General features: G+C 42.5%; 1 protein-coding gene across 1 annotated transcript in view; it reads left to right on the top strand.

Annotated features, from left to right (window-relative positions):
- The window catches only part of adgrg6 (adhesion G protein-coupled receptor G6), a 99,521-nt gene that overhangs the window by 44,964 nt on the left and 32,057 nt on the right, over positions 1 to 22,500 (top strand). The window contains exons 7-14 of the mRNA XM_088089028.1: positions 1,075 to 1,140; positions 4,557 to 4,628; positions 6,241 to 6,348; positions 7,654 to 7,746; positions 8,882 to 8,950; positions 9,981 to 10,088; positions 21,019 to 21,107; positions 22,311 to 22,363. Of these exons, the coding sequence (XP_087945154.1) occupies positions 1,075 to 1,140; positions 4,557 to 4,628; positions 6,241 to 6,348; positions 7,654 to 7,746; positions 8,882 to 8,950; positions 9,981 to 10,088; positions 21,019 to 21,107; positions 22,311 to 22,363 (658 nt within the window). The remainder of the gene's footprint in view (positions 1 to 1,074; positions 1,141 to 4,556; positions 4,629 to 6,240; positions 6,349 to 7,653; positions 7,747 to 8,881; positions 8,951 to 9,980; positions 10,089 to 21,018; positions 21,108 to 22,310; positions 22,364 to 22,500) is intronic.

The raw sequence follows: 22,500 nt of genomic DNA, 5'->3' as shown, positions 1-22,500 counted from the left end.
AATCTGAGTCCCTGAAAGAAATCAAAGTGCGTCTCAGCACAACCCACAGACTGCGACCCATCCCAAATCTGCACCAGAAACATGCAGAGAAAGTCTCTAAAAGGTTCTCTCTGCAGACGTTTAGATGAGTAGATTATCGTACTAATGGAGTGCAGATTTCATGCTGCCATAATTCACCACAAAGCTGAACGAGAGAAGAAGTTTAGAGAATAAATACATGGCGAACGACTGTTATCAGACGCTAAGATCTCACTCATCTGATTCAGCTGCCTCCAAGTTTATGTGAAAAAAAAGGTTTGATCTTTAATCTCCCCAAAAAGTAATTTAAAAAACTTTTTTCATCAGTTTATATTATGAAAATAAAAAATAAATTAGCACAACAGATCAAGATCATAGCCTTAGTGCTGAAAATATAAACATATATATTTTAATATTCTAATTCTAACATAATTTTAAATGTAAATTTATTATGAGTATAAATATTTTGAAGACTTTTATGGATAATTTTATGATAATTACATCTGTTTTTCAATCTAAATTATAAGAAATGTTCTTGTCACCTTTTACTAATTTCTTGCAGTCTGTGGGACATTTCGTGCCAGGTTGGGGTTTGCTTTTTTGCTACACGTTTTAGTGAGAAATCAAAACAGTTTGCTCAGGTTTCAAAGGCTCAAACAGCTGGTGAAAGACGTCTGAACGCAGCCCAAGAAAACTGATGTGGATCCAGTTTTCAAAGGGTTAAAAGACCCAAAATCAACACTGTGAGCAGACTATCTGATGAGCAAAATATTAACCATGTTTCTACAGTAAAGATTGTGTCCCAAGCATTTTGGTGCATAAAGGCAAAGTTACAGTGTCACTTTCAGCCAATCAAAGTCAGGGATTTTCCTTTTGACCCTCCCAGCATTTATAATTATAATATATAATAATATAATAATATATAAGAAATTGACTTGACTGACTTGACTAATGTGTGAACACGTCACTGTTCCTGCTCACCTGTCCCAACACTTAAACCCCGTCCCCTTTTTAATTGATTAACCTTTTTGTTTTAATCCCCCCTCTCTCTCAAAGGTGTCTCCCCGCCCAGCAGCACCCCACTCACCACCAGCTGTGACTCCCCCGGACTGGGCTGCCCAGGTAGGACAAACCAACACACCTGCACGCTGAGCTCTGCCCAAAAAACACCATGAAAAACCTGCTTTACCTGCTGCCTCTGTTTGATGAGCTCACAAACAGGTTTTCTTCTTTTGGTCTGTGACCAAGAAATCGAGTCATATCAGTAAAATATCTTCTATTGAAAAACAGTTGTGCCGACATTTAGGCATCTAGGTTAAATGTGACTTGAATATTCCGTAAGATCTGTTTTTAGATTGAATATGAGTGTTTTCAACGTATTAAGACATCATGACCAACCTGCCTGGACCCACATCAAGAAACTGTCCAACTGAACTGAAGATGAACCGAAAACTCTCCTGGTAAATGGTTACCGTGCTCACCTTTCAAAATCAAAAGTGCCAGTTTCTTTGAACCAGATCAAACGTGTTTTATCTGAGAAGAACTCCATAACACTGTCTTCTGATCTGCAAAATCGATACTTGGTGGGAACAGTCGGCAGAAACTTCTGCAAATACAAATGAAGATATTTTGAAACAAAAAATTCTTAAAGATTCTTCCAAAAGAAACTGATTCCTCTCCCCAAATTAGGCTGGTTTCCATCACAGATTTGTGCTAAACTTGAGTGATATTTAGTAAATGTGATAAAACTCAACATGGAGCTGACTGTTTCCTCTGAGTGATGTCATGTCACTCCTCCTCTGGTGATAACATCCCAGTAACCATGGAAACGGATGTTCAAAACATCAGCAGCTTTATTTCTATTGCAGCCACCAAACTAGCCGTCATTATTTCCAATCCAAGGCCACGTAGGCGTGTTATGGAGCCACGATGGAAAGGCGAGCCCCTTATACGTGGGAGCGGCCACGTATGAGGGATTTCTGGGAGATGTAGTCCATGACTTCACAGAGGAATTGTGGGTTAAAAACTTTCTCAGAGCTATGTGATGCAATAACAGCTCTTGTAGCTCCTGCTGCATCATGAGGGAGCCAGTTCCTGTGACCTCACAGCATCATGTGACCTCACAGCGTCATGTGACCTAGAAAAGACTAAAAAGAGTTTCTACTGCAGATAAGACAAATATGTTTTTTTTTGTCTTTATTTTTGTTTTTATTTTGTTTATTTTTTATATATTGTCCCAGAAATAATCCTGATAAACTACATTATTATTATCTTATGCGATATCAACAGTGAACGCAAATTCAGCCAATCCCCATGAATTCTGCATGACTGCACAGTTTGATCCAAACACCACCACGTTACCTCAAATGTTACCATCTGAAACAGGTGACGGCTCTTTTCATCGTAGCTCTAAAGGCTTTGTATCGATCTCCCCATCATGTCTGTGTTTTCACTGAGGGAACTAAACCTCAGAGGTGGGAACATTAACAGGAACGTCCTCGCAGTCAGTCTTCTTCTTCTTCTTCTTCTTCTTCTGGGTTTTGTGCTGCATTCATGTCATGTCAGAAAGTCGTTGTTTCCGAATTGGGAAGTGGTTCTTCGGACTTGTTTGTGTTGATGAGCTTTGAGGAGGTAAAGTGGGAACAACATGAAGCTACGGACAAGATGAGCTAACGTTTAATGCTGAGAGCGTTTGAGGCTGAGAGCTGTTTACACTTCATTTATTGAAGAGCGGAGGAAGCGGATCAGCTGAACATGAGTTCAGAGATCCACAGGTGTGATTTCCTGGCCTGTTTGTGACCTTCAGATAATTTCAGATACGCTGGGGGAATATCATTAATGGTCAGACCTCGCGTCGGAGATGAATCTGTGGACAAGTTTTAACACACAGCTTGAGTTTGAAGTTCTGACCTGAAGCACCTGATGGATCCTCTCAACTGCTGTCATGAATCATGGACCAGATAACGGACCAGGGACCAGATAACGGACCATGGACCAGATAACACGGGTTTCCCTCCATGATCTCGTGTAATCCAGGTGAACCCAGTGGGAACCAAACCCTCCACCTCGCCGCACCACTTCCTCTCACTGCTTAATCACCACAATGGATTCTGGACTTCTTGTTAAGAGAAATTCTCTAACCTTAACCAGACTTCAAGAACCTCCGTGTTCCCCAAAGCCCAGAACGTATTCCAGCCTCCGAAACTTCCCAAATACTGCCAGAGCATCCGGAACAGAGATCAGTTTGAAGAGAAGAGAAGATGATGTAGGAGGAGAAAAGAGGAAAAAAGAGGAGAGAAGAGGAGAGACAGAGTGAGGCAAAAAGAAAAAGGTGAAAAGGTAAAGGTGATGAGATCACAGGAGAGAGGCTGAGAGAATAAAAGAAGAAACTGCAGGAGGAACGAGGACTTGACTGGAAAGAAAAAGAGAGTTTAGAGAATCACAGACTCCTAAACAAAAATGTGCTCATTCTGAATTTCTCAAAAAAAGGTTGAAACTGTCTTATTGAATCAAGAGTGTGCGGAGCATCAAGGGCTGCGGATCAGTCCTCAGTTTGTAGGATTTCAGGACATAAATCTGTGAATATGTTGTACTTTAATAAGCGTTCACACGCTCACTCTCACCAGGAGAAGAGCGAGGGGAAGAGTCCTCTGGGGGACGCTCTGCTGATGATATTCTCCCTAAACAACCCTCTGAGTCCTGAGGGGACACACGGGACAGAACCAGAGTCTTTATAAAGACAAACATCACAGGGGCTGTTCAGCTGCAGCAGGAAGCCCCTCACTGCTCCAGAACCATTCAAACTGGAACACTCCCAGTTCAGACCACTGTCCCAGTTCTGACCGCTGTCCCAGCTCAGACCACTGGGCCAGTTCTGACCACTGTCCCAGTTCTGACCGCTGTCCCAGTTCTGACCGCTGTCCCAGCTCAGACCACTGGGCCAGTTCTGACCACTGTCCCAGTTCAGACCGCTGTCCCAGTTCTGACCGCTGTCCCAGTTCTGACCGCTGTCCCAGCTCAGACCACTGGGCCAGTTCAGACCACTGTCCCAGTTCTGACCGCTGTCCCAGTTCTGACCGCTGTCCCAGTTCAGGTCACTGTGATCCAGAATATTAATGACTACGGCAGCCCGGCGGGTCAGCAGGCCTTAGGAGAGCGCTCTCTGAGGGGTTTAATTGCAGATCTTTTCTCAATATTTCAGAGCACAGATCGGGTAATAATAAATAATAATAAATAATGATAAAATAATACATTAATGATGAAATAATACATTAATAATAAAATAATGCATTTATGATCAAATATTAGATTCATAATAAAATAATAGATTAATGATGAAATAATATGTAAATGATGAATTTCAGCAGCTGCTCTGGTGTTTGAAGGAAACAGTCTAAAAACAGGAAACGACCTGCTGCGATGCATGTCTACCTTTTATTTGGACTCTGCACCATCAAAGGTTCTGACGACCATCAGGCAACTTCCCAAAAACTCAAAAACTCACCGTCTGCTGCCTCTCTCTCTCTCTCACCCCCCAGCTGCTTCCTCCCCCGACTCCTCATCCACTGACTCCACTAACACCACCCACTCTACTAACGCCATCACACACGGTAAGCTGCCTCCTCCTCCTGATAGCCCTCAGACTCCCTTCGCCTTCCTCGTCATCTGTAGCTTCTTACGCCTCCTTTCTTCCAGATTTCACATCCTCCTCCACCTCCTCATGTCCTCCTCAGCCTCCCTCCTCCATGTTATACCCTCATTTAAAAGCTGGTTCTTGCTGTTGAGCTGCTGTGCTGATTATTTTTAATAGTAATCTCTGGATTTATGTCAGATGAAGCTTTTATAGCCACCTCCTCTTTCTCCTCATCTCCTTTAACTTTAAGATCCGTTTGTCTCATCTCCTTTAACTTTAAGATGAATTTGTCTCATCTCCTTTAACTTTAAGATGAATTTGTCTCATCTCCTGTGACTTTAAGATCCATTTTGGGGCTCAACTCAAATCCAAAAGGCAGAGTTCTTATCGAGGAACTTATCTGCGGTTCATCACCAAAAATAATTATCTTTAACGGTTATTTGAAGAGGCTTTGCTCATAAAAATCTGGAGCCCTTGAAGTCAAGGTTGTTTGACCTTTGCAGAGACCCATAAAAGTTTCTCAAAGCAATTTTACTTTTCGTGCAGCTCTGCAAAGTAAAAGCCTGTCTTATTAAATTGTCCCCTCTGTTCATTGTCTACCTGCAAGAAAACTCGGCTAATTCTGCTCTGATGGATTGTTCCAGATGAACGACTCAGGAGTGCTGAGACCGGATAAATATTATCTACTGCTGCATTTAAAAACGGCTTCATCCAACCTTTCCATCAGTTAATTAACCTCTCTGTCTCTTTTTTTTCACGGGAGAAGTTGAAATGACAAATGAATATTCTCGGGAATTTAGGAAAATCATCTCCTGTTCTTTGATCAGAGTGATAATGATTTTTTGTTCAAACAAAACGTTCAGTTAACTGCTGAGCTTTAAATATGTAGAAATAACCTTCATTTGGTAAACGGCAGAGACTCAGTCAGCTCTGCGGGGGGGCCACTTTGCAGAATGACAGGGGCCCAGGGGCCCAGGGGCCAGTCGCTACAGCCCCATACATGCTTCCAGGATTTTAGGACATTTACAGGTTTCAAGAACATTTACAGGATTTTGCGATGTTTCTAGGATTCTAGGATATTTCTATTATTTGTGGACATTAGTAGGACTTAAGTGCCCCTTTTTTGGATTTTAGGACATTTCTGGGATTTTAGGGCATTAGAACATTTACCGGATTTTAGGCAGTTTTTAAGATTTTATGATGTTTCTAGGGCTTTAGAACATTCCTAGGATTTTCGGACATTAGGGTCTTATAGTTGGGCCCTCTGTCGGGGGTTGTTGTTTGTTGTTTGTTGTTGCTTTTTTATGAACTCTGGCACCTTCTGGGTACTAAAAGGACGACAACAACTTTTTTTTATTGTCAGTCAGAAAATGGTTATGGGGCCACCAGATTTGGCCTGAGGACCATAGGTTGAGTACCACTGTCATATAGTATGATTTCTGAGCAGGTGTACGGTCTGATCCGTGACCATGGAAACAGCTGATGCATGTTAATTATGTAGTTCCTGATTTCAGCATTAAAGGAATTTTTGTTGGTTTTTTTTCCCATGTGTGCTCGCTCTGCTGTATCCTTTAATCTGTGACCTCCAGTTCCTCCTTCCATCACTCCATCTACACCTACCATCCCCACCACTAGCATGCTACTAACCCCACCCGTCAGTCCCACCACCGCCAGCACAGCCAGCTCCTCCTCGTCCGGTAAGGCTTCCTATGCTTTGCTGCTTTAGGTTTCCTGTGAGCATCTCTGGAAAATCAATTATTGAACGTTTCCTCCCTAAACTTTATTGGATTCAGCAGGGCTGTGTCTAGGATTTGAGGACATGGGGGGGGCGAGCCTGGACCTCTGTAGGGGGGTCCGGGGGGGATCTTTCTTTTTGATCAAGTCTGTATTTTTGTGAAAAGTGGAGGAATCTAACTACTACATTTAGTCAAGTCTAAGTATGAACAGATGATTAGATCCAGGGGTTCTTATAAATATTATGGTTTGAGATAATTGTTTCAGCACTGGGGAGGAACTCGTTTTTGTATTTTGGCTCAGAGGAGGGGCCTACAACTTTAAACGGTTTTGTATTTATTCTGCTTTCTTCTTCTAAAATTTGTTTCAATTCATTTTTATTTTATCCGGCAATTTTTTTTTCTTCAAAACTTTGTGGTGGTTTTGTTTTGTCTTTTATAATTTTTGTTGATTTTTAAAGAAATTTGCAATTTTTGTTTCTTTGAAAAAATTTTGGTGATTTGCAAAAATAAAACTTTTTTTGCTTTTAACACTTCATGTGTTTTTTTTCTGTTAAATCATGCTCACAAAAATGAAAAGTGCCAAAGTTACAGCAGAAACTGTAGAAACAGAAATCATCATTGAATTTTCAAATTTCCGACCACACATCACACATCATGTAGAACCCTTCGCACGCTGAGTCACAAAAATATTTGTAGCTTTGGAGCATCAGAAAAAGAAAAGAGAAATAGATAAAGCACATTCCCAAAGGAATATTCTTATTTTTGAAAAAAAAAAAAATATATATGTACATATACATGTGTGTATATATATGAACATATGTGTGTGTGTGTATATATATGAACATATGTGTGTGTGTGTATATATATATATATATATATATATATATTCAATTACTATTTTATTATTGTTAATATTACTATAGTATAATAATAAGCTTTGACCAGGAAAAGTCTCATTTTTATTTCAGTGATTTTTTTTTCATTCTGGCAAACTCAATTTGTTGGTGTGAATCCATTCATTAAATTTGTGACAGAGTTGTGTTGAAAATACAAAATAGTTGACAAAACCAGCTTTTCAAACTTTAACTACATTGAGTCCGGGATGCTCTCGGGAAACCCAGTTTGTTCACCAGATGTCGAAAAGGCTTTAAATCAAGAAAGACTTTTGAGATTTGCCCTGCAAGCAAACAGGTTGGAAGCTTGTCCCATTAATGCAGTGTGTCTGTGTGTTTTCTTACTGACATGCCGACTCATTTTGCTAATCAGTTCTGCCTGCCGCTACCATCACCGCCACCGCCGGCGCTGCTCCCCCTGCGCCTCCTGCCACTAACGCTGCTTCGACCAGCAGCACAGCACATGGTAAGGTAGCTCACCGCGTCCTGTTGTAGCCTTATCCTCATCCCAGTCAACATTCCCAGTTCTGTTGTTGATAAGATGAATAATGAACATCATGATATCATTAGTTTTGCTTCATTTGCTTTTGCTTACTTTTGCTTGGATCCCCCTTAAAAAAAATTGTGACATTAATGGAGGAATACAAATATGAACATAGAATTATGATGCCAGAATTTCAAAGCGATCCTGTCGATGACGTAGTATTGTGATATTTATCATTACAATATCATATCGATACACTGACACAAAGTATGCTTTTTTTCTTATTCAAATAATTAATATCTCAAATGCAAATTTATCTCTTGGTAGGTTATTTAGAATATTACAATGAATTGCTTTTTTGGTCCGCTAGATGCATTTTTCTGCAATTTTAGAGAAAAAGATTGGATCAGTTTAAAATGTTGACAAAGTTTTGCTTTGCGGACATAATTTGCTGTTGAAAATAGGTAATAAATGACAATATATTGCACTATATATTATCATCATACCCAGCATATGGCAAAATGTTTAAAATCACAATAATATTGTATCATGCTTAACGTATCGTGATAATATCATATCTGGGGGCCTCTGGTGAGTCCCACTCCTAATGTTCATAAAATGTAGCTTTACTTCCCGGCGACTGTCCCCACAACGCAGCTGCGACGGGTGGTTGTCCCCTCAGTGAAGCTGTGTTTTTAAGTTTGAAGTCCCCTCAATGCAGCCATAATTTCGTCGATGTCCCCTGAGTATTTTTAAGTTGATGATTCCACATTGTAGTTGTGGTTTTAGGTTGACGGCCCCACAGTGTACTTGCTTTTTTTGTTTGTTTGTGTGTTTTTTAAACAGTTGATGAACCTGCGTTGTGGCTTTATTTATAGACTAAAATCCCCGCAATGCAGCTTATTTTTAGTGGTATCAGTCCTCTTAATGTAACTGTGTTTTTGATTGATGTACTCACAATGTAGCTATTTTATTTGGTTGATGTCCCTGAAATGTGCCTTTACTTATAGACTAATGTCCCCACAATGCAGCTGTTTGCAGGTAATAGGCCCCACACTGTAGCTGTTTTTTTTTGGTTGACTGACTGATGTTCTGTGATTGTTTACCTTCCCTGTAGCCCAGCAGACAATGAGCAGCACGGCAACTGCTGCCACTAACCACACAGCTACTAATCCCCCGACGCATGGTAAGAGCAGCAGCACAGGAGCTCAGATGTACAGCCTTTAAAACACTGCCATGAGTGCATGAGGTTTGAATGGAAATGAAGGGGTTAATCTTGGAGGGTCCAGGTGACTAAAATATAGCGTCACTGATTACAAAACAAGCTGTACTTACATATGTGTAATTGCAGAGGGCTGCAGGTGTGCCATGTCCTCAGCCGCAGAAAAAAAAAAACAGTCTTTACGGAGCCAAACAGCAGTTACTCAGAGTCATAAAACTCAGGTAATATAAAACTAAAGCAAATTCAGTTAAATTCTGTTAATTTCCTAAACTGTTTAAAGGACCTATGATGGTATGAACATCACACCCAGTCATGTTTTTACAAATAAAACACTTAACAAGTACTAATTACTTCATCTTAAAGAATTTCACTGTAGTTTTTAGTGTTTGAAACAACTTTTGTGCATAATGAAAATCACATGCATTAAATACCAAAGAGTGCTGCAGGAATGAGTCTGAAAACACAGAAATGAGTTTTGCATTTGTCTGATTGACAGTAAAAATAAAGTGATTCATACTGTGAATTGTTTTTGTCCTTTTAGTCTCCATAAGGTGTCAGAGAGCATAAAACAGCATCAAAATAGAGCTTGTTGATCAAAAAAAGAGCCAGAGGAGGATCCCCCACACCCCGACAGAGGACACAGACAAGACACCAATGTCCTAAAATACTAGATATGTCTTAAAATCCTAGAAATGTCCAAAAACCTAGAAACAGGGGGCTGCTGCAACTGGCCCCTGGCCTTATGTCATTTAGCAAAAGTGGCCCCCAAGCGAAGCCAGTTGTGTTTCCTCAACAAGAATGGTCTTTTTCCAGAATAAGGGCCAAAAAGGAATATTTTGCGCATGTAAATATATTCAGTGTGATTTTATGAAATGAACACCTTGAGATTGTTTTTGCCTTCTGCCGATAATTTCCATTTCACTAAGTTTCACAGTTGTGAAACTGAAGTGCCCTTTCTGTCTCTTGACCTCCTCCCTGCTCCTCCTCTCTCCAGCTGTTTCACCTCCTCAAACAGTTACAGGAACAGCGACTCCTCCTCTGCAGATAGTTACTACTAACCAACCAGCCACTAACATAGCCGTCACTGCTGCCTCCTCTCAGGGTAAGATTCACACCTGCACGCCGAGATCGGCAACCAGGGTCTGCTTATTACTTTTTTTCCAGCACCTTGTGTTCTCATTTTAACCTTTCACTTATTCAGCATTGTTCTTTTTGGAATTTGTACTTTTCCCACCAAGGAGTTCAAATTTTGTTGAACTCCTTCTTTAAACATTTGCTCAAAGAAAAAAATATTTAAAAGTCAAACTGATTTTTAGGTTGTTGTTTTGTTGTTGTTGTTGTTTTGGAAATGTACAATTATTTTGCATTTGATGGCTTCAACACCTTCCAAGAAAATTGGAAAAGGAGCATTTTTACCTCTGTGTGACGGCACCTTTTTAAAGTTGATTTTTAATTGATTTTTGCATTGCAAAGTTTAACAACAGTGCCTTTCACACTCTCAAAGATAGTTTAAATTAATAAGACAAAAAATAAGACGAAACAAAAACATATATTGAATTAAAATAAAATAAAGACTGCCATGTATACTGCAGTAACCTTGCATAGCTCTTGACTGTCACATCACCTTTTCTTTAAACGACACTCGGTACGTGTTTGGGAGTTTTGAAAGTGAGATTTCTTTGTCCAGATTCACAATCAGGCATCCAAAAATGTTCTAAATTTGAAGCCTGTCTGTGTGAAAGAGTGAACACTGTGTTTCTGTACCGCAAACAGAGGCTTCTACAAATATTAAATGTGTTTTTGTACTTTTTTCCTGTGTCATTCCACTTTGTTTCACATGTATTTATTTATTTTGCCATTCCAGGTCTCTGTAAATATTATCAACATTATAATAAAAAACACTTGGTCAACAAATAAGTCATTAAATCAGTAAGGTAAAGTGAGCAAAAATGTAAAAACTAATAACTACATTATTGCAGTGTGCCCTGAGGAATACAAACTGGACCTCAACAGGAATATAACTCAAAATATATTTAAACTGCACTAAAAAGTCACTTTGTGTTATTTAAGCGTGAGGTAGATTATAATTTAGTTAATAATATCAGATCTAAATTTAATGTGAAAAGCTGCGGTGCAAGAATGTTAAAAGAGAATAAAATGCTAAATACTTACTTCCCAAACTGTATGTCAAAAAGGATTTTCAAATCATTCCGTTTTTTTGTTCATTTTATGCATCATTCCAACTTTTTTGGAATTGGTTTTTGCTGAATGTGTCATATTTAATTTCTTCTTACTAATGTTCTGATGTGACATCGCTCTGATTTTCGGGCTCTTTATTTCAGTATGATCAGCACCGGCTGCATTAGCTGCTGCTTCTGTTGTTAAACTAACAAATGATTTCATAAAATAATCAGATCTGATCTTGTCACTCAAACTCTCCTCTGGTTCTGTTTTCTTCCATGTGGTTTGTATAGCTACATGATATTTAATCATTGATTTATGTGTTGATCTTTTCGTGCCATTTTGGTTTTGTCTTCTGTTACTTTAAGTGCCTCTGTTCTCTGATTCAAAAAGAAAATCAGAACTCAGCTGGCTTTTCTTTAGGGACACTTTTGCAAACTGACAGGAGGCCAGGGGCCAGATGCAGCAGCACCATACATGTTTCTAGGATTTTAGGACATTGCTAGGATTTTAGGTAATTTCTGTGATTTTGGGATGTTTCTAGGATTTTAGGACATTACTCAGATTTTAGGATATTTCTCAGATTTAAGGACAATTCCAGGATTTCAGGACATATCTTGGTTTTTAGTGCATTTGTAAGATTGTAGGGCATTTCAGAAATTTAAGGAGGTGTCTAGGATTTTAGGTCATTTTGAGGATTTTAGGACATTTCTAGGATTTAAGGACATGTTTAGGATATTAGGGCTTGTCTGGCCTGTAGGCTGTAAGTTGTGTTTAACTGCCACACACAACGTTTCTCGTCCTCTGATGTGAAGGTGTCAAATGTGTCATGGTGGGGTTTTCTTACTTTTTACTTGAAAATATTTTTTGTTACCTTTATTTATTATCTGCTTTTATTAGTGTTACTATATTATAACTGCTTTTTCACCATAATGCCGTCTGGTTTGATGTATCGTGCCCTGTTGACAGCGAAGACGTCGACTGTGAGATCTCCGTCAGAGGCCTCTGCTGCTGATGCAGCTCATCCTCAGCAGCCTGAACGAGCGGCGGCCAGTCCAGCTGCTCACAGCAGGAGACGCCAGCATGTTTTTGGATTAACGGCTGCTGGATCCTCTCGTGCACCCCCACCCTCGCCTTCCCTTGCCACTTTTATCGGACGAGCCAGGCCGGGAGGAGATTTTCATCGTAGTCCCCTTGTACCCAGTCAGTCCAGTCCTCCAACCCTCGCCCCTCGCCCCTCAGATGAAGCACCTGAACCCAGACTCTTAGCTCCAGGTCCCCCGGCTCCCCCTCAACCGCCTCGGCCTCGACCTCTGGCCTCCCTCTCCAGACCCCGAGGCCATCGCAGCTCCAGGACCTCCCTGGGGTACATTTCCACCCCTCTGACCTGGCAGGGGAGGAAGAGGCCAATCAGAGGAAGACGTCCAGCTTCCACCAGAGCACCACCACGGCCGGGGGTTTACGTCACAAAATCTGAACTTAAATCTACCGCCGGGCTTACATACACAACACGCACCCATGGATTTAAACACATAGCTGGGAGCACACGCGAGCTGAAACAGACAACATGCTCGTTTGGATATGTGACGGATACAGCTGCGTCAGCTCAACCCAGATCAACACAGAGCCGGCTGCAGGAGGAGACCCCGACAACTACTCAGAACTCAGAACTCCCTCCTGAATCAGGGGCTTCCATCTCGTCTCAGAGGTTATCTCCATGGCAACACAGAGATGAGACATCAGATACAAAGGATTCTTCTTCTGTGGTGGTGGCCTCGTCATCATCGGTGTTATCGTCGTCACCTGTGCTAAGCAACAGAAAGAACAAACCTGTGGCACCACAGTGGTCGCTGCTGAGCACATGGAGTCAGGATAATCAGACAGTCCCCAACAGTAACTGGACAGAACCACTGGGACCACTGGGACCACCAGGAGAGGAGTACTCGTCTAAGTCTGAGCCGTTTGTGTATGACCTGACGGAGCTCACCGAAGACAGCAGTGCTTTCAGTTTGTACGAGTTTGATGTTGCCTACACTTTGGATCAACCTGCAACTGTCCCTCCGGCCTCCACCAGCCCCGACTCCACAAACAGTCAATCTCTCAACAGATCAGACCATCATGGGGCTTTTCTCCCCGTCGCACTCCCACTAACTCTTTCTGTGGGTGGAGGTGATTTTGATTCAGAAAGCCTAGAAAGTGCAGCAGGCGGCGAGCTTTCTCCGACCAGCTCACAGGATGGACTGACTGCAAAAACATTCATCAGCGGGTCTGTTTCTCAGAATCTGATCGGAGCTCAAACCCTCCACAGGGATCCAAACAACACGAATACGAGTGAGCGAAAACCAGAGGAAATCTCCGTCACACGAGTCACTCAGCAGCAGCAAATACTGACTTTCCAAAGACCATCAGACCTTGTTCCCTCGCTGCCCCCCCCTCTCTTCATACAAACACCATCTCTGGCCGTGGAACCACCTGAGCACACCTTTCCCTCTTTGATGCAGCCAACAGAAGACATGTCCTCTTCCTCTCTGTCTTCAAACCGCCTGGACAGTGTCTATGAAGTTACTGGAGGTGATTTTGAACTTGCAGTGGACAGAAGTCGACTTGCAAACGGTTTATTTACAAGTACAGACACATCGACACATTCGTCAGGGTGCCATTTCCTCCAAACACCTTCAGCTTTCTTCCTCCCCCCTTCTGGTTTTCCCCAAACGTCTTTGAACATTTTTGCCTTCAGATATGACATGTCCTCATCTGCCCTCCCTCCCTCTATCATCCCGTCTCTTTCTCTTCTCTTTTTGTCAACGTCTTCGGTCTTCATCTCCTCTCAAACCGTCACTTCTGCTGCATCGTCTGTGACTTCACAGATTCTGACTTCACCTCCCCTGGACTCCTCAGACACACTCCCATCGTCCTCTCCTCCCCTCTGGTCCAGTCCTCTTCCATCCTCTGTTCGTCCTCCCTCCCTCTTCCTCTCCTCCTCCTCCTCTTCCCAGAAGGCCGAGCAAATCGTCTCCAAAACACATGATGTTGCTAATTCTGTTCACGTTTCTGAGTCCGATGGAGTCAGCAGGAACTTTCGGCCCCCAGTTTTGTCATTTCTTTCTCAGAACCTTCAGAGGGACCTTGTGGTGACAGAGGTCGACACAACTGCCTCGTCTTCACTTCCTCTCTTTTCCAAAGCAGCTCAGGTTGTTGACAGTGCGCTGCTTCCTGAATACCACTCACTGTCTGCCGAAGAGTCCTCTGACAACGAATCAGACCCTTTCAGAAGTGGATCAGCTTACACCGAGGGTGATCAGCTGCTCCATACCCAATCAGATCCTTCTGAAAACTCAGGTTGGACTTTTCTCTCCTTTGTTCAAATAGAGCTGACTCCCACAGGATTATCTGGGGAGAATTTGGCTTCTAGATCTGAGGGACTCACAGCAGATTTAACCCCTCAAATGCAGACAGCTGCGGAGTTGTTTGACCCTGATTTGGGTTCATCAGTGGTTTTGTGGCCTTCCTCTCATGCAGCCAGTCCGTCTGTCACTCACTTCTTGGTTCAATCTGATCAGAGAGATTTGAGCGACACATACAATCCGTCAGACGAGTCACATCCAGGGAGTCAGTCTGACGATGTCTTTCCATCGCTGCCAGCTGCCGTCGTTCAGCCCTCTGAACGCACGCTGGCTCTGCTCCGGGAAAACACCGATAGAACGCAACATTTGCACTCTTCTTCTCTGTCCTCACATCCTTTTCTTTCAACTCAAAGTCCCTTTTCCCATCACCTCAACAGCCTGTCACTCACTGTCTCTTCAGAGGCTCTTTCTGCTGCCGCAGTGATGCCAGCTGTTCAGGTGACAGAGCGCATGGCGGCAGAGGAAACCGTATTGTCTCCCTCCTCAGCCACCCTTAGTCCTCTTCTTGTGGCTCAGATGTCTTCATCAGCAGACAGACACACTTCCAACCTGACTTTTAATCTAAATCCCAGGAGGCTGCAGCAAACAACCTCCCATTCACATACCAACAACCAGGTAATCAGAGATCCTGCCACTAGTGCTCACAGCAGGCACTCACAGGCTCATGCCGACCGTGATGGTGTGTTTAATCACCCCGCTTCGTCATTGTTGCATCCATCTGTCACGGCACCGACACGGACACTTGAAGTCAACAGCAGTCCGACTGCACAGCTTGGCATCGCGTCCCTCCAGCTCGCTGCGGGGCCGGATTCCAATACTAAAAACTCGGGCCGTCTGGTCCCGACACACGGTTCACAGATGCTCACACATCTGGGTACTCGGGCACATGTGAGCACCTTTTTTCTAGATGCCAGTGAGAGTCTAAACACAGAAAATGCAGACGTGACTGTCAGGGGGCTGCAGCAGCACCTAAGTCCCTCTGCACATACTCCCCCTCTCCTTTCAGCCTCCATTTCACCTGCTCTGTCTCTTACGCAAACCTTCACGCCTCCTCTCTCCTCTCCTCGTTCCTACATTACTGTCTCCTCCCTTCCTCTCTCGTCTCTCGCCACCCCCCCTCTCCCTCCTCTCCTCTCCGGCTCGGAGGCAATGCCAGCAGCGTCTGCCAGCATGGAGGAGGCAGAAACTGGCTCCTCGTTGCCCACTTGGCCGACTGCTGGATTCCACCGGCCCACAGCAACTCAATCCCCCCCGAACAACCATTTACAGTCCCTCCAAAGAACCACCACACACCCTGAGTCGATCCAGCACTTCATCACAGCCAGCCAATCACCTCCTCTCGCTCCCACACTCCCCAATGATGAACTGAGATCCAGCCCCTCAGAACCAAATGTTTCTGCTGACGAACATGTCGAGGCTTTTCAGCAGCTCACAAACGCCTCACAAACACCAGATACTTCCAGGTTTGTCAGTGATCCGCTGTCGTCACCCAATAATGACACTGCAGCTGTAAAACTGTCACCTCTGTCTGCTTTATTTGACCCCGCAGATGTTCTTCCAAAACTACTTGTTGCAGAAGCCTCTGCTGCTGGAGCTGCTGACTCAACAGAGAGCGTTGGTGACGGTGCAGCTCTGCATGTAATGTTAAATTCTCCAACAGGCCGTCAGCCTCATCAGAGTCCACCTGCTGTTTCAAACGCTCCATCATTTCCTCCTGAAGTGCAAACTTCCTCTCCCGGCCTCACTGCTGCAGCGATAACACCACCTACTGCTGCCCTGCTCATTCAGGACCCCCCGCTCACTTCTGGCCTCAATATCTCCCCGCCACCCACCGATGCCCCAGGTCAAGGTCTCATCTCTGGCTTTGAGGAGCCCCCTCCTCCTGGGAGTCACACTGCACACACAGCGAGCTTAAAATACGTCGCTGTTACGAATGTGACCGCCATTATAAAACTCAAAGACTCTCCGTCAGCGCTGAATGAAATCACAAACGGCACAAAGGCTAAAAATGCCACAAGTCTAAGAGAAAATGGAACTATTGAAGCAGCTGGAGGGGACATGACAGGCAGCCAACAGAAGCTCGATTTGAACTCAAGTGTGTCGAATCACAGCGGGACTCAGAGCTCAGGAGGATTCACGAATGAGGCCGTGAATCCAGAGCACAGTGACGTCAAAGATGTCCACCTTCCCCGCACGCCGCCTGTATACGCTCACCGATTTTTAACCACAAAGAACTCGTCTCCAGCTGCTCCGCTCAAACTCGTCAGCGTGTCAGTTGGCGGCGGTCGCCTCCAAACGTTCACGGTGCGCCCGACACCTGGATCCACAGCCGTGGATTCGGCAGCCGAGCCCACGGTGCCATGCCAATGTAAACAACGCTTTCATTTTACATGTCTGTGTGGACTGTCATCGGGGAACAGTATGTCGAAACAAAAACTGTAGTTGTAGAGAATCAAAAACAATCATCTGTAATAACAGTAGCATGCACTGTAAAAAAAAATACACTGTAGCAACATGTATTAAGTCTTAAAGTCTGTTTAAAACAGCTGAACGATTCACCTCTTAAAGCCTGAGTGAACTGATTTGATTTCCCTTAAAACATTAGGAAAAAGCAGCAAACAACTTAACGAGACATGACCCCAAAATTAGCAAGATTTTTTTTTTTAAAGATTGAAGATAATTACCTGAAAATAAGCAAAAGTAAATGAGTCGATTAATTAAGAAAGCAAAAATTCAATTTTAAATATAACAGTATTATTTTTTATTATTATTATAATTAGTAAGTATAGTTTTTTAACATGTTTCCTGTTTATGTGTAATTTTCTGATCATCCTCCCCTGTTATGTAAAACAAATTTATAGGTCATTTTCTTGTCAACTTTAATTCATTTTTTTGCGATTTGTGGGGCATTTAGCTGAGTTAGTCATTGCCTTTTTCTCTCATGTTCAAAATAAAAATTGCTCAGGCATCAACGGGTTAAATATCTTGTGAAAGGTGTCTGAACACAGCACAGAATAACTGATGTCAGTCCAGATTTCAAAGGATTAACTTAAGTGACAGTTTTAGAAATTATATTGAATTGAGTGACGTGATTGCAGATTGCAACATAAAATATATGGCCAAAAGTATATGGACACCGGCAAAGGTGAGATGCCTGCCAAGGTGCAGACCACTGACCGTCTGAGACCTCTAAAACAAAAACACCACTTCCTTTTTGGTGACTCTCTGTTGCATTTCCACAGGTGTCGATGCCATAGAACCTGAGTGTTTATTAGCGGCATGTCGTAGCACTTCCCAACGGCATTTCTAGCTCTCAGCCTGGTGTTTTTCACAGCATATCTCAATGTTTGTGGCAGCAGCGTTTGAGCCACCAAACCTGGGTGTTTTTAGCAGTACATTGCAACCCTTACAGTCCCGGCTCATTGCAACATTTATGGCACAGAAACCTGAGTTTTCTGCATTACATCCCAAGGTTTTTCACCAGCGATTGAGCGAACAAACAGATCTGGTGGCTAAAATGCTGCAATGTGCTACCATAAACACTCCGGTTAAAAGCCATAACTGAGTGTTGTTAGGGGCACAGTGAAATGTTTGCCAGCAGCATTTGAGCCATCAAATTTGGGTGTTTTAGGGGCACGTTGCAGCGTATGCTGGCGTTGTTTGAGTTATTGAATCTAGATGTTTTTAGCAGCACATTGCAGCGTTTATGGCAGCAGAGTTTGAGCCATCAAACCTGGGAGTATTTCACTGACCTGTCCATGCTTTTCCAGTGGCTGAAGCCAAAATATGATCTCCTCCTAACCAAACCAAGTATCTTTTGTGCCTAAACTTAACCACGTCCTCACCACAGCGTTGCTGAGAAAGGTTCAAAGTGTCTGCTACAAAACATTGTGCAAACTTTTCCTTGGTTTGCAGAAATGTGAACATTTTTGTGGCAATTGTGTTGCTGAGTTGGAACAAATCCCTGCAGCCAGGGTCCAAAATCTTATGAAAAGCTTGAAACCAGAAGAGTGGAGGCTGTTGAACATGGTTTTAGAATCACATATGTCCACATACTTTTGGCCATATAGTTTGGCCAAGTATAGTTTAGTTTTCTGATTTAACCCTGTGAAATCTGGATCCTTATGCTACAAACAGGCACCTTTCACAAGCTACTGACCAACTGAAACCTGAACAAACTGGTCTGGTGTCTTTTGAAAACATGGAGGAAAAAGGCCATGAACGAAATTAGTAAAAGGTGGCAAGAAAATTACCTAAAAATTAGTTTAAATAAGAGGGGAGGATTATTAGAAAAAAAAGGTGAAGAATGTCCAGAAAATTATGTTTAGAATAATTTCTCATTTAAATTATGCGACAGAAAAAATTCTGGTAAAATCTATGAAAATAAATACCTTATTCCATTTGCAGCATTTTTGTAAATTCTAAGGTAATTCTTTATTTTATAATAATAATTTGTTTATTTTATGCATAATAATTATATTCAGGCAATTTTTGGTACATTTTTTAGTATTTTTTTGCTAAGTTTTGGGCCATTTCTTAAGTTGCTCATGTATCAAAGGGTTAAAACAACGCCATCAGAGCTGGTTGAGATTCTGGGGACCTAAAGGAGCATTTTGGTAGAAAAAGCACAGATTTTAAGACTGAATACATGATGAAATTCCCTCTGAAGGTGATTGGGTTTGTTTTTTGGTAGTACTGGATGTGAATATCTCTCAATCAGGTGAGCGGGCGGGGTCCCTCCGCTGCTGGAGGCTGGTGATTGGCCCGTCATGATTTTGGGAGCTGTGTAAAACATTAAGATTGAGTCTAGTTGTCCAATCAGGCCATAGGATCTAGTCTGGGGCTTGTAGTTTAAATAATCTTTTCTGTCCTCAGTGCCTCTGTGTTGACTTCTCTTTCCATTTTAGCTGCACATTTCTCTCTCCTTATTGTATTTTTTGTCTGCAAACGTATCATCTTCGTGTCCCCCCTCTTGTTCTGAGTGTCTCAGTCCATCCAGCTTCTTGGTGGAAACGTCTGCTCTGCTGCTCGTCCTCTCAAAAACAAAGGTCTGCACCGTGCAGGCTTTCCCACCACAGCTGATGGAGAGGTCTCCTCTGACCCCTCAGTAGCATTTACTAACAGCTAGAGATACCACAGCGACACCTAGTGGTTAATGTGGAGCGCAGCAGGAGAGCTGAGAGCCCTGAAAAATGCCCCGTCATGGAAAACCTGACTCCCCAAAAAGAAAAGCTTCTGCTCGATATATTAAATAAGAGAAATAATGACTCGATAAGCTGTGTGTCTGCTGCTGGAGAAATCACACTTAGTTTGACACAAAGTTCAAAAACAACTTTATTTACAGGAAGCGGAAAAACAAATTTTCCATATTGACCATTTTTAGGAAGCTGCCCTCCCTCTTTGTCATGATCGCTGATGTGAAATCAAAACAAATTCAGGGGAAAATAAGCGTTTTTAGCTCTTCAACAGTTTCACACTGAAACACTGTGGAAACTAAATAGTTACATTCAGACTGTTAAGGTCAAAAATGCTCCATTGAAACCCATTCAAACTGACATTTTTGTTTTGTTTTGTTTTTTTATTTTGTGCCTTTATTCTGACAGGACAGTTTAAGTGTGAAAGGGGGGAGAGAGAGTCGATGACTTCGCCTCTGATTGTGGCTCTACCAACTGAGCCGCTCTACCAACTGAGCTGCTGGGCGCCCCACAAACCATCAGAGCAGAAAAACAGGACTTGTATTATTTCTGGGTGTCATTCTGAGCTTTTGACTCTGAATTTGTCATTTTGACTATTTTCCACCTGATGAGGTCATTTTGACCACATTTGGCATATGGAGGAAATACATGCTATTTCCACTAGGTGACCTGTCACAATCAATGTAGCTGCTGATCACTGACATATCCCAGACTGTCAGCAGTAAAAAATATAATTCATTTTTTGTGTTTTTTAAAATAAAAACATAGTGGCATCATGACAAAAACCTGGCATTTAAAGGGTTAAAACTCTGAAAATTAATGAATATTTGAAAATCAGTGTTTTTCTTACTAAACACTTATTTAAAGTCGTGTGGTTGTCAGACTGCGAGCACACGGACATGTAGAAAGCTTTAAATCCTCTAAACAGTCAAAAAGAGAGAAAAGTCAGAGTGAATTTGTGAAATGTTGCAGCCGACAGATTTCTCGAGCTGGTAATGTCCCTGCCAGGCAGCACGTCGGTCCTCGTCGCTTCACACCACAAAATGACTTTCACTTAACTGGACTCACTCCAGCGGCTCCACTCATCTCCTGCTACGTGTCACATCACAAAACGTCATTATGTGGGACGCAGCCGCCGCTCCTTTGAGACTAACGCACCACTCTGTCTCTGTCTCTCCCTCTGTCTCTATTGGTCTCTGTCTCTGTCTGTCTCACTCTCTGTCTCTGTCTCTCCTGTGGTCTTCCTCTGCAGAGATTTTGTTCTACCGCCTGTCGTTCGTGGTGGAGGACGAGGGCGCCGATGTGATTGAGGCTGATGTGGAGCGAGCCGTGGCTCTCTGGGTAAGATGAGTCCAGCTTTACGGAGCCAAAAAGACTTTATTCTGATCATCTCTGCCGCTGAGCCTGCAGCAGAGCGCAGGGACCACTGAGCTCTGACATCAGTGCTCACTTTTTACTGTCTCGAAGGAGAGGAAGGTGATAAAACTATTTATTGAGCTTCTAAAATCTAAGAAGCTCACCTGCACACAGACACAAGTGTACCGAAAGCCTCAAAAACCAAGAAAAACTTCACACATGAGGAACATTTTACTCTGAGCCTCATGAATATTACTCTCACCTGTTTTAAACAAATACATTAAAAATATAAATGCAAAGCAAAGATGTGACCTCACTACAGACCACTAATACTCAACATACGACCCAAGGACAAAGTCTGGCCCCTGACAGGGCCCAGGTGGCCCCCAACCATTTTCTAATTGACAGTAAAAATAAAGTCATTGACTCTGGAAACGTTTCTGTCCTTTTAGTCTCCATAAGGTGTCAGGGACATAAAACGGCATCAAAATAGAGCTTGTTGATCAAAAAAAGAGCCAGAGGAGGATCCCCCACACCCCCGACAGAGGACACAGCTGAGACATGACTGTCCTAAAGTACTAGAAATGTCCTAAAATTCTAGAAACATCCTAAAATTCTAAAAATGTCCTAAAAATCCAAGAAATGTCTTAATCCTAGAAATGTCCAAACATCTGAGAAACATCGTAGAATCGGAGAAATGTCCTAAAATCTTTAAAATGTTATATAATACAAGAAACATACTAAGATCCTGGAAATGTCTTGAAATCTCAGAAATGTCCTAAATCTGAGAAACATCCCCAAATTCCTAGAAAAATTCCTAAAATCTTAGAAATATCCTAAAATCCTTGAAACATGTATGGAGCTGCTGTGACTGGCCCCCCATGTAAAATGTTGATGAAGTTGTATTTTATGATGAAAAACAGTAAAATTCTCAGCTGGGCAGAAAAAAATCAGCACAGGAACATCACAAACTCCTGGAAAGTTGTTGGATAAGTTTATTACCTTTGCAAAATGTTTCAACCTGAAGAGCAGTTTAGTGAAGGACACACCTGGAAAATTCAGTCTCTCCACCATCACGTACAGTTCTTTCTGTTCTTTGTGAGCTGATTGTTTCCATCCAATAACAACAAAAACAAAACAAATCTGATTTTCATGGTTTATTGATCAGATTTGTTTTCCCTGTTTCAGCTTAATCAAACATTTCAGAACTGGACCCATGCAGTCTACGTGGACTCCATCAGGTAAGTCTGCAAAGCTCCACCTAAAACAAACAGGCGCAGGACAGAAGCGGAGTTTTTGGCAGCGTTCAGCGATGTGATCCCTCTCTGCAGATCATTTCAGCCTGCAGTCACAGCCAGGCGCTCCGATCAGTGCTGTC

This window comes from Plectropomus leopardus, chromosome 16 (assembly GCF_026936395.1).
Source record: "Plectropomus leopardus strain MGB_pleo_1.0 chromosome 16, ASM2693639v1, whole genome shotgun sequence".
In the NCBI taxonomy this organism is placed as follows: domain Eukaryota; kingdom Metazoa; phylum Chordata; class Actinopteri; order Perciformes; family Serranidae; genus Plectropomus; species Plectropomus leopardus.
The sequence above is the reverse complement of the archived record's forward strand: the minus strand, read 5'-3'. Positions and strand labels throughout refer to the sequence as shown.